Raw genomic sequence first — 13,394 nt, forward strand, 5'->3', positions numbered from 1 at the left:
GGGAAAAAGTGGTATTGTGGCGTCTCTGCTAGTAATACCGGCTAATATAATTATATAGTCAGAAATGAAGACTCCGACAGACTCAACAGACTACCTTTTAGTTTAACAGTGCTTTTAATGACTGATATGATTGTCAGCTCTGAATTGTCACATTTCTTCACATTTCACTCAAAGAAACAGCAATAATAATTGGAAAAAATTTGCACTGAAGGTGGAGCTGTTCAGCTTTATGAATAGTTTTGTTTGGTGCCTGTGAATTTGCTATTTTCCATTTTTTATTATATCACTTCACCCAGAGTTTTTTGTGTTATAAGCCACTATCCTCATGATAAAGGTTCTCTTCCCATTAAGGTTTTTTATGTTAAAATCGTGACTTTGAAGAAAAAGGCTAGATTTGGACATTTTGTCATAGTCTGTATAAAGCATGGGGTAAAATAAGATGGTGTAATTCTCAGAAATTTGTGAATTTCCTTACATCAAAGTCGTGTGCTCAGGATTATATAAAAAATGGCAAAAATATAAAAGAAAAGGCAATTTACTTCACTGTTTTTTTTTTTAGTTAACTGAACAAGAGATCATAGGTGACCTCTACTATGAGTCAAGAACACTTTCTCACCAACCTTTTTAGGAGCAGATCAAACTTTCTTTTGTTTGGTCCATTTTGACAGGTGGGAAACACTTCATCCATACTCAAGTGCACATAATCTGCCTGTTTTAACTTTTGACCCTTGACAAATGCTCAGGAAAAGCAGTAGGTAAACATATTTAAGTGAGGGTAATGGATGTAAATATGTGATTAGTCTGGTAGCTTTTAGAGTTTTAGATGTACATAAACTCGATTGTGCTTGTGCCTTAATTCAGTTTATGAAAAAGCTTCGCTACACGTGACTTTTTGCCCTTTTTTCTTTTTTACTTGTTATGCTTTCTTCTTTTGTGCTCTCAGTTTTCATTAGTTGTTGGAGGAATCCATTCAGATTGCTGAAAATTATGCACTACCAGATTATGCTTACAGTCAGGTCAAAAAAATCAAACGTTTGATATTTTCTGACTGGTCTGAAATGCGATCAGGAGGAAGAAAATCTGAGTCTGCGCCCCTCACACACTACCTGATTATCTCTCCCAACTGTCGACTCCAACTGATCCAAAATCTGCAGACTAGCACCAACCAGCCCAGACTCAGCCACACTGAGAATCTGGGCTATCGGGGTAAAAGTCGTGTACTGTAACCCCAGATTAAGTTGACCAAGACCTTTACTTTTTATAGTGTAAAGTTTGCTTATAAATATACTGCCTGTATTCTCATCATACTACAAAGCAAACATTACCCCGTTCCTTCATACCTGAAATAGAAGCCATTGCGTATATGTCTGAAGGCTTTAGATGAATGAAATCAAAGCACTGGCCAAGTCTTCCTTTGTGAAGTGACACCTTTGGCAGCCTCCACATTTGGCAGAGTATCAGATGATTGTGCTCTCCGTTCACAAGTGGACCAGCTCACTCACCCACCACCGGATTGTTTTTCTCGGGCCCTTTGATGTTCACCCTCCTGTTCTCCGTCAAGGAGAGATAGCGCACAGGAGTACCAGGCTGAGGAAATCACCATAGATTAGCTGAGGAACTATGGCACTGGACCAAACTATGGCAGTGTTGAAGAGGATGGGTTTATTTTATTCAGCCCACATATACTATGCTGTACATTGCTTATTCATGAAATGGACTCTTGTGAGTACATGTTGTTTCTTGAGCTCCCGCTGTGTGTTGTGTGTGAATCCTGTAGTTCATTAGCCTTGAAAAAGAAACATCTGTCTTAACGATTTAACCCAGATAGATAAAGATTATATGTCCTTACATCTAAAACCTGCTGCTGCCCAATGACCATATTTTATGTTTGCTTATAGATAACTTGATACAAAGTCCAATGCTTAAGCCATTATAGGCAGGAGAATTGGGAGACTGCAAGCCCAGCCAAGAATCTCTGTCAAACAGTAAAGCATTAGAAAAATGATCATGAGAAATCTATAAAGAAAGAACTACAGCTTTTGTGTACTTTTCTAGCTTATATAGGACAGTTGTAATTAATCAATTAAATCTGATTACTTACATTGGAAAATTCACTAGTTAATTCATCTTTAATTCACTAATTAATTAACCAATTCTTGATAAATTAGTAAGATTTAGTTGGGAATTGCATGATATTACAGTATATTTCAAATTATAATGCAGTTTCTGTCTCGATTTCTGCACTTTTATTGGCCACACAGGGTTTTACATATATACGGGTGTTTTTTTTTTATTTTGGCCTGTAGAAGCAACAAGATTCTGGCTTAACAGTGATTCTCAGGTAATTTTTATTGATTTTTGGGTTTGGGTGTATGGGTGGAAATGGATGGTGCGTTTAACTTAATGTAATGTAGAGCTGCACCAAATGTTTGATTCTGTTAGTTATATAATTAAAATAATCAAAAACTAATAAAGCCATTCAAATAACTGACACTTTTACCCATTTTTATGATTTTTTTTTTTGTCAGTCTGATGGAAAACAAAGTTTGGTTTATGAAGCTATGTAGCATGTCACCAGTAACGGGCAGTACCAGCACATCTGAAGAGAGCAAGATAATTTGCCACTGCTTTATGTTTTGTCTTTTTTTGTCAGTCAGATGATTTTTTCATGTCAGAGCTGTGATGATATCTCGGCAGCTGTCAGAGGAAGGGCTGTCAAGACTCTGTTCCTAACTGTGTGTAGCAGATCTCAAATTCGAGGCAATAATGTTAGTTTTAATCGCCCCATGTAGCCCAATGCTTCTCCTACTGCTTTGTGGCTAGAATGCTCTAATCACAAAGCAACAGGCTGTTTTTATTTCTGAGAATAAGTGACACCGTGTTGGCTAGTGAGCTGTCTGGCCGGTGCAGAAAGAAACTTATTATAAAGTGTTTTTTGAGCAGCCTAAAAACTTGAAAAGTATGTATAGATTCTAAAACATGGTCACCCCCTCAGTCACTGACCAGAAGTGACCAAAAAATTGTTTTCAGTTTTTAATATAGTGTGGTTAAAAAGGCACTACTCCCTCTGCTCTCCTGTACTTCAGGAGGTAGAACCTGTTATCATGAGTAGCCTCTGAGTCTTCCCGCTCAGCACAGTGACTGGCCAGTCAGGAGTATTTAGGGAGGTGATAAGGCTCTTTGGAAAATTAATGGTTAGAAAAAAATGTGATTTTCCCTCTGTAAAGATAACAATGGAATGCATTCACGCAACATTTCAGTTTCCACAGTAGGATGGCTGATAGGACTAGGTTCCAGAATTTTCCATTGAGATCTGTGTAGATGTCAAAGGAATAGTCAGTTTCTGTAGTCTTGATACCAGCCACCTTTAGCACTGCAGTGTTTAACTATGGAATGAAGTGGGGATGGGCAAATGTGAAAACGTATAGCCACTTAATTACTACTAAAATACTACTAGAAATTTTGCCAATTGATTTTGTATCCCAATATGTATGTCCCCTGAATCTGAATGACACGTAGAACGACTAACCATAGACTGTTGTTTTTTCATGATGTGTAGGAGCAGGTCACTGTCAAAACAATCAAAAACAGATGCGCATGAATCGGAGTGGTATGGTTCATCGGTTATCGGGAAATGCTGTATCAGTTTAACTAAACTAACTGAACTCTTGAGTAACTTAAAATTAGCATGCCATTGAACAACAGAAGTAGTTGCATTCAGTTTGGAAAAAAGTGAAGATTTTTACATAAATGTAGACTGTTGTTCATCGAATTTCTCAAATGGTCAACTAATTTGCAATATAACACTGTACTGTAAATAAGACAGTATACATTTAGTGCACATCAGACTGTTTATTACTAATTTGATCAATTTTTTTTAATCCATTTTTTTGTTTTTTGTTTTTATGTTAGAGTGCTCACCTATAAAATAATTTGCTCATCGCTAGAATGAAGTAAAGTGGTATTAGGTTGTGATGACTTTGGCTCCTCAAGCTTCACTTCTTGATGATGCTTTATGTGACTGTGATTTTTTAAGGAAAATGGCCTATGTCGCTCAGCACAGAGTGTTCCTTCCAAATCACTGGGTTCTAGTGATGATACTGTATTTTCTGGAAATTCAGAGTATAGCTTGCATGATTCGTGCTTGGTTAAAGAAAAGCATTGCCATATATTTCTATCTGGAATGCTGCATCAAGATGCTTTCGTTAGAGATCACCTATTTATGACCCACAACACTAAAGGAAGTGATATTAAAGGACACTATTGAAGCTCTTTTGCTTATGGCAGGCAGCATGAAACTACTTGACCCACAAGTCCATTAATTCCACCAGAGATGCTGCGGAACCCTCCAGCCTCAGCAGCCATTAAAGAGTGCAGAGAGTATTTTGTCTCTCATTGTGTGTTCAAGTGCTGCTTTGCATTCACTTCAAGGCCCTAATTACCGGCTGAAGAGTATTAGAGAGACTGGAAGATGAAGAGAGAGAGGAAAGGTAATGAAAGAAGGGAATAAGAAGGAGAAGACACTGACAGAAAACACAAAAAATAAGAAATATAAAAAGAGGTAGTGGCTGCTTGCATTTGCTTACATTCCCTTTGGAGTCAGAGAAAGCAATAGCGAAAGAAAGGCTGTGAATAAGTTTTTTTTTTTTGACAAGCAGAAAATTGATCCACCTATGGCTGAAAAAATACATGCATTGTGAAAATATGTGCAAATATCAAGCTAATATATTTTGGTATATCACCATATCATGTTTTCAGTTTAGGTCAGTAATTAAGATAAACATCTTCTTTGGCATGACCTTTAAATCTCTCTCTCTCTCTCTCGCTCTCTAGGCATGTAAGACATTGTGGTGCTCAAGTACCATGTACCATCCTTAGCCAATTTCGTAATTTGCCAAATATTGCAGAATGCTTTAAACAGTGCCTTTTTCTCTTTTTCCTTCTGTGTAGTGAGTGAAATAGATGTAATACATTTCTCAGATATGCCTCTATTTGTTTAAGCAGTGCAGTGTAACAATGACTGTTTGTTTCTTTGGCATGCTCACACAGAGTTTTAGCCATATCTCTACTGTAGCTACAGAATTAAACAGGGCTGCAGGTGGAGGTCCCTGCAAAGCTTCATCATCAGCATTGTGTTGTTTTTGTTTATAGCAGTGCGGTGATACCAAGGGACAGAAAAATGAATTCTATCATACACTATTGATGATAAGACCCCCCCCCTTCTCTCTCTCTCTCTGCTTCCACCCCTCCCCTACATCACTCATTATTATAGATGCCTGTAGTGAGCAGCTCAGTGGTACGCTTCTTCTTCACTCTAATTTTTGACCTTGTGTCTTTGTGTGATATTTCTCTAGAAGTTTTTTTTATCATCTGTCTTGTCTTTTATCAGTTTCTGAAGCCAGTCTCATCAGTCTCAAGGTGATTAAATAAAAACAGGCCTATGAGCATGAGAGCTGGATGTGCGCTCACTCTGCAAGGGGTTCAAGTCAGGTCAATCGTCTCCCTCGCCTTTGAAGAGCACTTTCAGTTAACAAACATGCTCACGAGAAGTCAAGTGCTGCATATAAAGTTGTAAAGCAACTCAGGGTTCTTTGTGGTCAAAGAACGTTTCCTGCCATGAGAGGCCTAATTTGTAGTGTAATGGACAGCAGTATTCCATTGATCGAACAGAAAATAAAATGTGTTTTAAAATATAATCAATTCCCTCAAGTAAGGCAACACTACTTTGGTCATTTTCTGTTACTGTGGGTTTCTAAAGTAAAATAATGCAGAGATGGCTCTTATTTTCGTGAATGCTAGGCTTATTATTCAGGAATTAATCGTAAGGCTTTATATTCAATAACTAGCACAAAATATTGATAATGGCAATGAAATGAATATGTATGTTATATAATTATGGAAGTGAGTAATTGAATTGTTAACCCATATACAGAACCTTTGGGTTTAATGGGTTAATCTGTTTAATCCTTAGAAATTGCCAGCAATAACAAAATCATGCAAAAATAAAAGACGAAATTGTTTCTCACTCATAGATAGAAGAGCATTTTTTTCAATGCCACTTTTGTGTTTTAAGTAGAAATTTCTCAGCATCAGGACAAAAAAACAGAACAGTAACAGAAAATTACACAAAAGCCTCAACAACTAAATATAATAACAATTTTCAGTATTTACTCTGTCCACTCTTTACATTTATTACAGCTTCTATTCTTTTCAGTGTATTTTTCGCCACTTCCAAAGTTCAGTCTTAGATGTTGTTTGCATTTTCTGATTCCCCCCATCCAAGTACTCATAAACACATTCAGTGATGTTGAGGTCTGGACTCTGAGGTGGTCAGTCTATTGTTCTGAGAGCACCAGCAGCTTCTTTGTTTGATTTGCAAACATTTCTCTGTTGCTTTCAATTCACACTGTAAAGCACTTTGGGTTGCATTTGTATGAAAAGTGCTACATAAATAAGATTCTACATTTGATTTTCTCCTGTTTCTCAAAGATGAAAGTTTTAAGTATGTTTATCTAATGGTGACAGTTTTGGTGGTCTCCTAGGTCTTGCACAGTTGTTAGAAGTCATACTTTCTCTGCATCTTTTGATCATTTTTTTGACTGCCAGTTTTGGGAACTTCTGTTGTTTAACTTATTTTCCCCTACCTTATTCAAATGGACTATCTTATATCTAATCTCCTCAAAAATATCTCCTGAGAAAGGAATAACTTTTATGGTAATAGCCGTTTTGACTGGAAATTAAGGGTGACCCTTAATGACTTTTGTGCAATTCTTGACACTGAAACCAACTAAAAAGTCTGTCGATTTAGAACATAAATCAATTTAATTAATTGCCTTAGTTACTAAGTGATTACAGTATTATATTTGAATAATAAAGCTAAACAACAGTAATAACTGCTAAATACTACGGGTTAAGTAAGTCAAAGGTTTTGAACTATTCGAGTATTTTAATCACTTTTATTTACTTGTACAGGGTCTTGCTGGAGGAGAGGAAATGGCAGCTTCTGAGTGTCCAAACCCAGACCAGCCTGGTGTACGCCACAGCTTTGTGCAGGAGCACTTCCAGGCCCAGTACAAGTGAGTGTCTATCACCATTACTACATTACAAAAACACTGACACGGAGGTCAGCAGTCTGCCTTGACGGGGTCCTGAACTTTATGTAAATTACTTACAAGTCTACCAAGATTAATCTTTACCTTCGGTGGATGGTGACAAGTGGGGTAACAAGGCAGCTTGGCTTTGTACCTGCTATAGAGTTTGACAGCTGTGCTGCCTTATTAGGGCAACATGTCAGAGAAAGTTGGTGCCAATAGAGCAAGCATGGCACAGAGAGCAGAGTGAACAGAATATATTATTGTGAGACCCCTTGACAGCTCATTGAATTGTCCTCTCACTACAGCCACCGTATAGGCACTTGTATGGCCAATACATGGTGATAAACAAAGGTGAAAGTGTCAGCACCATCTTGGCAAGGTGGCTTACTAGCTCAGCTGTTGGATCGGTTGGTGGCTGATGCTGTTAATCTCAGCATCATGAGTTTAAATTCTGCACTGGACTTTGTGCTTCATATACGCATTTTACATATACATATGCATTTTAACTAATTGCAGTATACATATCTTAAAAATATATTTGTCATATTTGTTGGATTTTGTGTTTTGACACTTGCAGCACAAGAAATTCCTTGTACATCTCATATCTGGTGAATAAAGATTCTGATTCTGTTAAGAGGTTAAGAGATTAGCTTGTTTGCCTTGGTTGCCTGAAAATTACAGCTTATTTAGAGCACTATGCTGATTCAGTTTTCTTTCAGCTTTAACTTATAGTAACATGGTGCACAGCAAACAGGTAAGGCTGATGCCTGGGTGGACAATATGACAATATGTTATTGTTATTGTGATAAATTAAGTCACAATATGCTTTTCTATGTATATCGACAACTGTATTAATACTAAAGAGCTGTTTGAACTGCAGAGCAACAAGAAACTGATTGGTTATAATCCATTAATGTATTTTATTAACCCCTTTTTTCCAGTAGCAACAAGATGTAATTTGAACCTGTTTTGGAGGTCCATGTGTGATGTTGATATCACACATTTTGTTTGTTTGCAACCACTTGACATATTTTAATCATGTAAATTCAGAGCAGCATTTTTTTCAGTGAACTTACATTGGGTGATGTGATGATGTTAGTTGTGCATTTCTTCCTGTGGGGTAGTAGGGTGTAGTTTGAGCATGACAGCCTACTTTTAGATGCTCATCTTAAGTGAAATTCTTCAATTCCAGAGAGCTTATTGTAAAGCTTGGTTGTTTTTAAATACAAATCGGTATCAGTATCATTCTATACTCTTCCAATATCGGTATCAGTATTGTAAATTAAAAAGTGGTATTGTGCCATCTCTAGTAGTAGGCCAGTCACGATAATGATTGTTTTTTGTTTGTTTATTGTACCCAGCTATCAAAGTACAAGACTAAAGTGGTCAAATTGGCTGATTAGCTTAGTCTTGCTATCCTCTAGCTGTTCATACTAGCTCCTAACTGACAGCAGAAAGGTGTTATTGCACCAATCACAACCTGTGTTGTTTTTGTATGACACATCTTAATATATGCTTTACATATATTTTTTTACATGTATTTGTACCTCATTTTAATTACTGAAAACATGCCCAAGACACATTCTGTTTATTGGAATGCATGTAAACTTGTGGTTGTGAAAGCTAACACCAGTGGAAAATAATTGCCAACAGCTTAAATGATTGCAGTCAGTTCAAATAATTGCGATCAGGTTAAAATGTAATAACTGTGACAGGCCTGTCTGGTAGTATCATGATGATAGATTTCTGCCCTTTCACCCATTGTTAGCTGAAGCTGGTACAACAAAGCGGAAAGAGGAAAGAGTTGACGCTGACTCTGGACACTGGACTCTGGTCTACCAGTGTTTCAGAGCATTCCAGGTGCAAAAGATTCTTAAGCTCAAGGTTGTGGATTTGAGTTTCGCTCTAGGCATCAACTTTCTCAGAAATGTGTTTTATATCAAGCTTTGCCTTCATCCCTACAAAATTGAAGCTCCTATGAGCAGAATACCAGCTCACCATTTCAACAGAGAGCTGCTCTCTCTCTCTCTTTAAGGCAAGAGCATCTAAGATCTCCACTCTATAGGATCTACAGTCCTACAGAGTTTAGGTTAGGAACAACTAGTAGCAGTGTCAGGACTGTTGTTTTCGATGACCACAACAAATGTGTATGGTGGGCTGAACCTTAACCAAACTCTGTAACTATGAGGTGTCTGCTATGTGTTGCCCTCAGAAGAGGGAAAGACACCTGAAAACCTAGATACACAAAACTCAGAATTCATAATAGGGAAAATATCTAAACTGACTTTGCACAAGAAGCAATCACCTCAAACACAAGTTTAATATGTTTGTTTTTCTGTATTCTGGCTGAATATATTCATGGCTTAGCTAGAGTTGCATAACTGTTTGCAGCTATTTTATTTATGTAATGTTACATGGTTTGCTTGGTTTCTTTTGTGTTTTGTATAATCTGTGTTTATGCTTCCAGCCTATATGCAGTGGTGATGGTCTTGGAAGATGTTTTTTTTTCTCTGTTTTCTGGCTAACTTTTTGTCCTATTCTGAGGTCAAAACACTCAGCAAACACCTCATAGTAATGATTATTGGTTAAACTGAAATTTTAATTGGTCAATTTAATTGGTTAATTTTAATACTGAAAGTACCAGGGTTTGTACGGTCATGGAAATCCTGTAAAAATCACGGAATATAGAAATTTGGTTTTCCAGGCTGGGAGACTTTTCCCCATGCGGTTCGTCATCCCATCACATTTAAAGCACTGAGGAGTCTAGATTGCAAAATGCAACGAGATCCGAGACAAATGTATCTGCACGCGGACTAGCTTTACTAACACAATGTTAATATGAATCTCGGCTTGCTAAGGTGTAGCATTCAGGATGTTAGTGTTGTGGAAGATGTTTTTAAGACAAATTTACAAGCCAAATGTAAGAGGAAAAACACACTGCTGCTGCTCCTCACACCAAGACCTGCGAGACTAGCTTCTTCACTGTGAGTCAAGCTAGGTTTATACTCGACACAGAAACGGCATAATCGCAGTGCCTCTGACCTCGCGTGCTGTCACATGCAGGTACTGCACAGTAAAGTGCACAAAATTGAATAAATCCTTATCTATCAAACATTAAATTATCACTAAAACAGGAAATCGCGGTATACCGGTATAGATGATACACTATATGGACAAAATACTGGGACATACCTCTGAATCATTGAATTCAGTTGTTTCATTCAGTCCCATTCCCAATGCTCTGCTGACTGAATAACTGCCTCCAAACCTTCTCTGGCATTAACATCAGCACAAAAACTGTGCGCAGGAGCTTCATGGCAGGGCTTCCATGCCCGAGCAGCTGCATGCAAGCCTTACATCACTAAGTACAATGCAAAGCGTCATATGGCCACTGGACTCTGGAGCAGTGGAAACGTATTTCGTGGAGTGATGAATCTGGCAATCTCTATCTCTATCTGGCAATCTAATGAATGAGTCTGGGTTTGGCGAATACCAGGAGAACGATACCTGCCTGACTGCATTGTGTCAACTGTAAAGTTTGGTGGAGGAGGGATAATGCTATGGGGCCGTTTTTCAGGGGTTGGCCGAGACCCCTTACTTCCGGTGAAGTGAAATCTTAATGCTTCAGCATACCAGGACATTTTGGACAACTGTATGTTTCCAACTTTGTGGGAACTGTTTGGGGAAGGCCCTTCTCTGTTCTAGCATGACTGTGCCTCAGTGCACAAAGCAAGGTGCATAAACGGGTGAGTTTGGTGTGGAAGAACTTAACTGGCCCTCTCAGAGTAAAGACCTCAACCCCATCAAATACCTTTGGGATGAACTAGAACAGAGATTGTGAGCCAGGCCCTCTTGTCCAACATCAGTGTCTGACCTCACAAATGCTCTTCTGGATGAATGAGCAAAACTTCCCACAGACACTCCAAAATCTGGTAGAAAGCTTTCCAGAGGAGTGGAAGCTATTTTAGCTGCAAAAAGTCATAGAATTTCACTGTTTAAAAAATGTATTAACCCTGAATTACATTTGAGCATCATTTTGTTTGGGCCAATGACAAAACCGTGTTGCCCTAGACCACTGGTTACAACCATATTCTCACACACCTGCTTTTATCGTATATCCGTATATCCAACCTTACATTTAATAACTACATATACTGGCTGATTGCACCAGGAAATATTAATAATTTGATCATTTAATCATTTAATCATTTGAGCAACCAAATGGGAATAGTCATAGAAATGCAGTGAAAATATTGTGATGAATTGGTGAATTGTTTCTTAGGTAAATTAATGATGTTGAGAGAAAGGCTGATATTTCTTATTAGAGTCCCTTCTGCTTCTTTCGTGTGTCATTAAACACTTTAGAAACTCTCTTCTTCCTTTGACACCTTAACTTTCGCATGCTTGCCATCAGATTCATGAATATGTACTGAGTCATGATACTAAATCTATTTATATTGTGATAATGAAGTTTTAAGAGGTTGTCATCATCAATTGATTAAAATCTGCATCTTCTAGAGAAGTTCTGACTAGAGGTGGGTAATCCAGGTCCAAAAAGTAAAAACCCCAGGATTTTGTTCCAACTGCTTGACTTCTCTAATTTGCTCAAACCAGCAGCAAAGGTGTTCAGGCAGTTGGAACAAAATCCTGGGGAGGGTTTTCACTTTTTGGACCTGGATTACCCACCTCTAGTTCTGACACATACAGCATGTAACATTTAGATTTGGTGCTTTTTGTTTGTGTTTTCATTATTTTCCTGCTGGTAGATGCAGTGTGTTTCTATAAAACATGACTGATGTGTGAAGTATAGTAATATACCAAAGTCAGAGACCATCTTTCATTTACTTATGTTCCTGACAAAACAGCCATCAAGTACATGATATTCATTTTTCAGCATCAGGAAAAAAAAAAAACTTTATCACAGTTTGACTTGCTTTCAGTCTTATAAAGAATGTCTGCAGGGATATTTTTCCGCACCTCCAAAGTTCTTAGAAGTTGGTTGCATTTCTGCTTTTCACAACCCAGAAATCCCACACATATTCAGTGATGTTGAGGTCTGGACTCCAGCAGCAGCTTTATTTGATTTGCCAGTTTTTTTCCTTTTTATCTACTTTCTTTTCTCAGTATCAACTTTTTGACAGCTACACATCCTTTCTGACCCATAGTGTTGAGTTGTCTTCTCACAGTGGAAGGATTGACAGAAACACCTGTGGATTTTTCAGATCTGAAGCAGGAGTGGAGCCTGATTCTCTCCTCTCTTACAAAGATAAAAGCTGTTTAAGTACTGTTTATCTGATGGCAACCGTGTTGGTGGTCTACCAGGTCTTGTACAGCTGTTAGGAGTTTCATTTTCTCTGTCTGACAAGTTTTTAAACTCCAGTTTTGAAAACTTCTTTCTATGGGCTTTCTCCATTCCTTATGCAGCTGGATAGGAGATAGCAATAGCATAACATAACATTAACTTAAAGGGTTAAATGGCTTTTCATCCACATCTCCTGTTGTACATGGGAAAATACATGTTTCTTTACACTAGTGTGGTAGCTACATACAGTATTACTTTCAGCAATCTTTGCTGAGTCCTTTGTTTACCTAAGTTTGTTCAAACAGCCACTTTAATTTCCAACAGTTATCCACATAGTAGATGCCATGTGAGAATATAATCCATTCTGCCTACATAATACTTTCGCCCCCACAAATCCTCATATTACACCTTAATTACAAGAGCTAGCTATTCTACACTAATGGTTATAGTATTAATATACAATATCACATTGTCTTAAGGGAATGGGGGGCCGAGTGGACCTTAATTATTTGAAGCACGGTCGCAGTTGTAATTACTTGGTGTGAGCATGAAGAATGGCATATTATATGTGTGTGCATGCTTGTGTGTGTGTGTGTGTGTGTGTGTGTGTGTGTGTGCGTGTGTGTGTATGTGTAGGTATGCATGCCAGAGTCCCATACAGTCCAGCTGCACCTCTGTTTTGTCCTGTCTTTTCATGTGTGTCTGTTAATTGACATCTAAGGACAAAACAATTTAGCAGTCATCCATATTATAAAATAGCTAGAGTTTAACCTGTCATTATTGCTCCTTTCAGTGACTTTAACTCATTAAAATCTGCCTCAGAATAGTTGCAATAATAAATATATCAGCATATATCAGCATAGTAGCATAGTAAACTATATCAGCACATGGAAATTGCGGTTTCTGTGTGCTATCACGCTCTGTATCATTATATAAAAGAAGCATGATGCTGCTTTTATGGTTGGATGCTGAGTGAGCACAAGTATATTCAGCATGGA

At 37.8% G+C, this 13,394-nt stretch overlaps 1 protein-coding gene across 2 annotated transcripts in view; it reads left to right on the forward strand.

Moving 5' to 3' along the window:
• The window catches only part of usp43b (ubiquitin specific peptidase 43b), a 150,406-nt gene that overhangs the window by 47,071 nt on the left and 89,941 nt on the right, over window positions 1-13,394 (forward strand). The window contains exons 1-2 of one of the 2 annotated variants that reach the window (XM_036589580.1): window positions 1,600-1,722; window positions 6,973-7,076. In XM_036589580.1, coding sequence (XP_036445473.1) covers window positions 1,621-1,722; window positions 6,973-7,076 — 206 coding nt within the window. In that variant the 5' untranslated portion in view covers window positions 1,600-1,620. Of the gene's footprint in view, window positions 1-1,599; window positions 1,723-6,972; window positions 7,077-13,394 lie in introns of those variants that run through there. The other variant, XM_036589579.1, reaches the window with a different exon arrangement.

This window comes from Colossoma macropomum, unplaced genomic scaffold (genome assembly GCF_904425465.1).
Source record: "Colossoma macropomum unplaced genomic scaffold, Colossoma_macropomum, whole genome shotgun sequence".
NCBI lineage: Eukaryota > Metazoa > Chordata > Actinopteri > Characiformes > Serrasalmidae > Colossoma > Colossoma macropomum.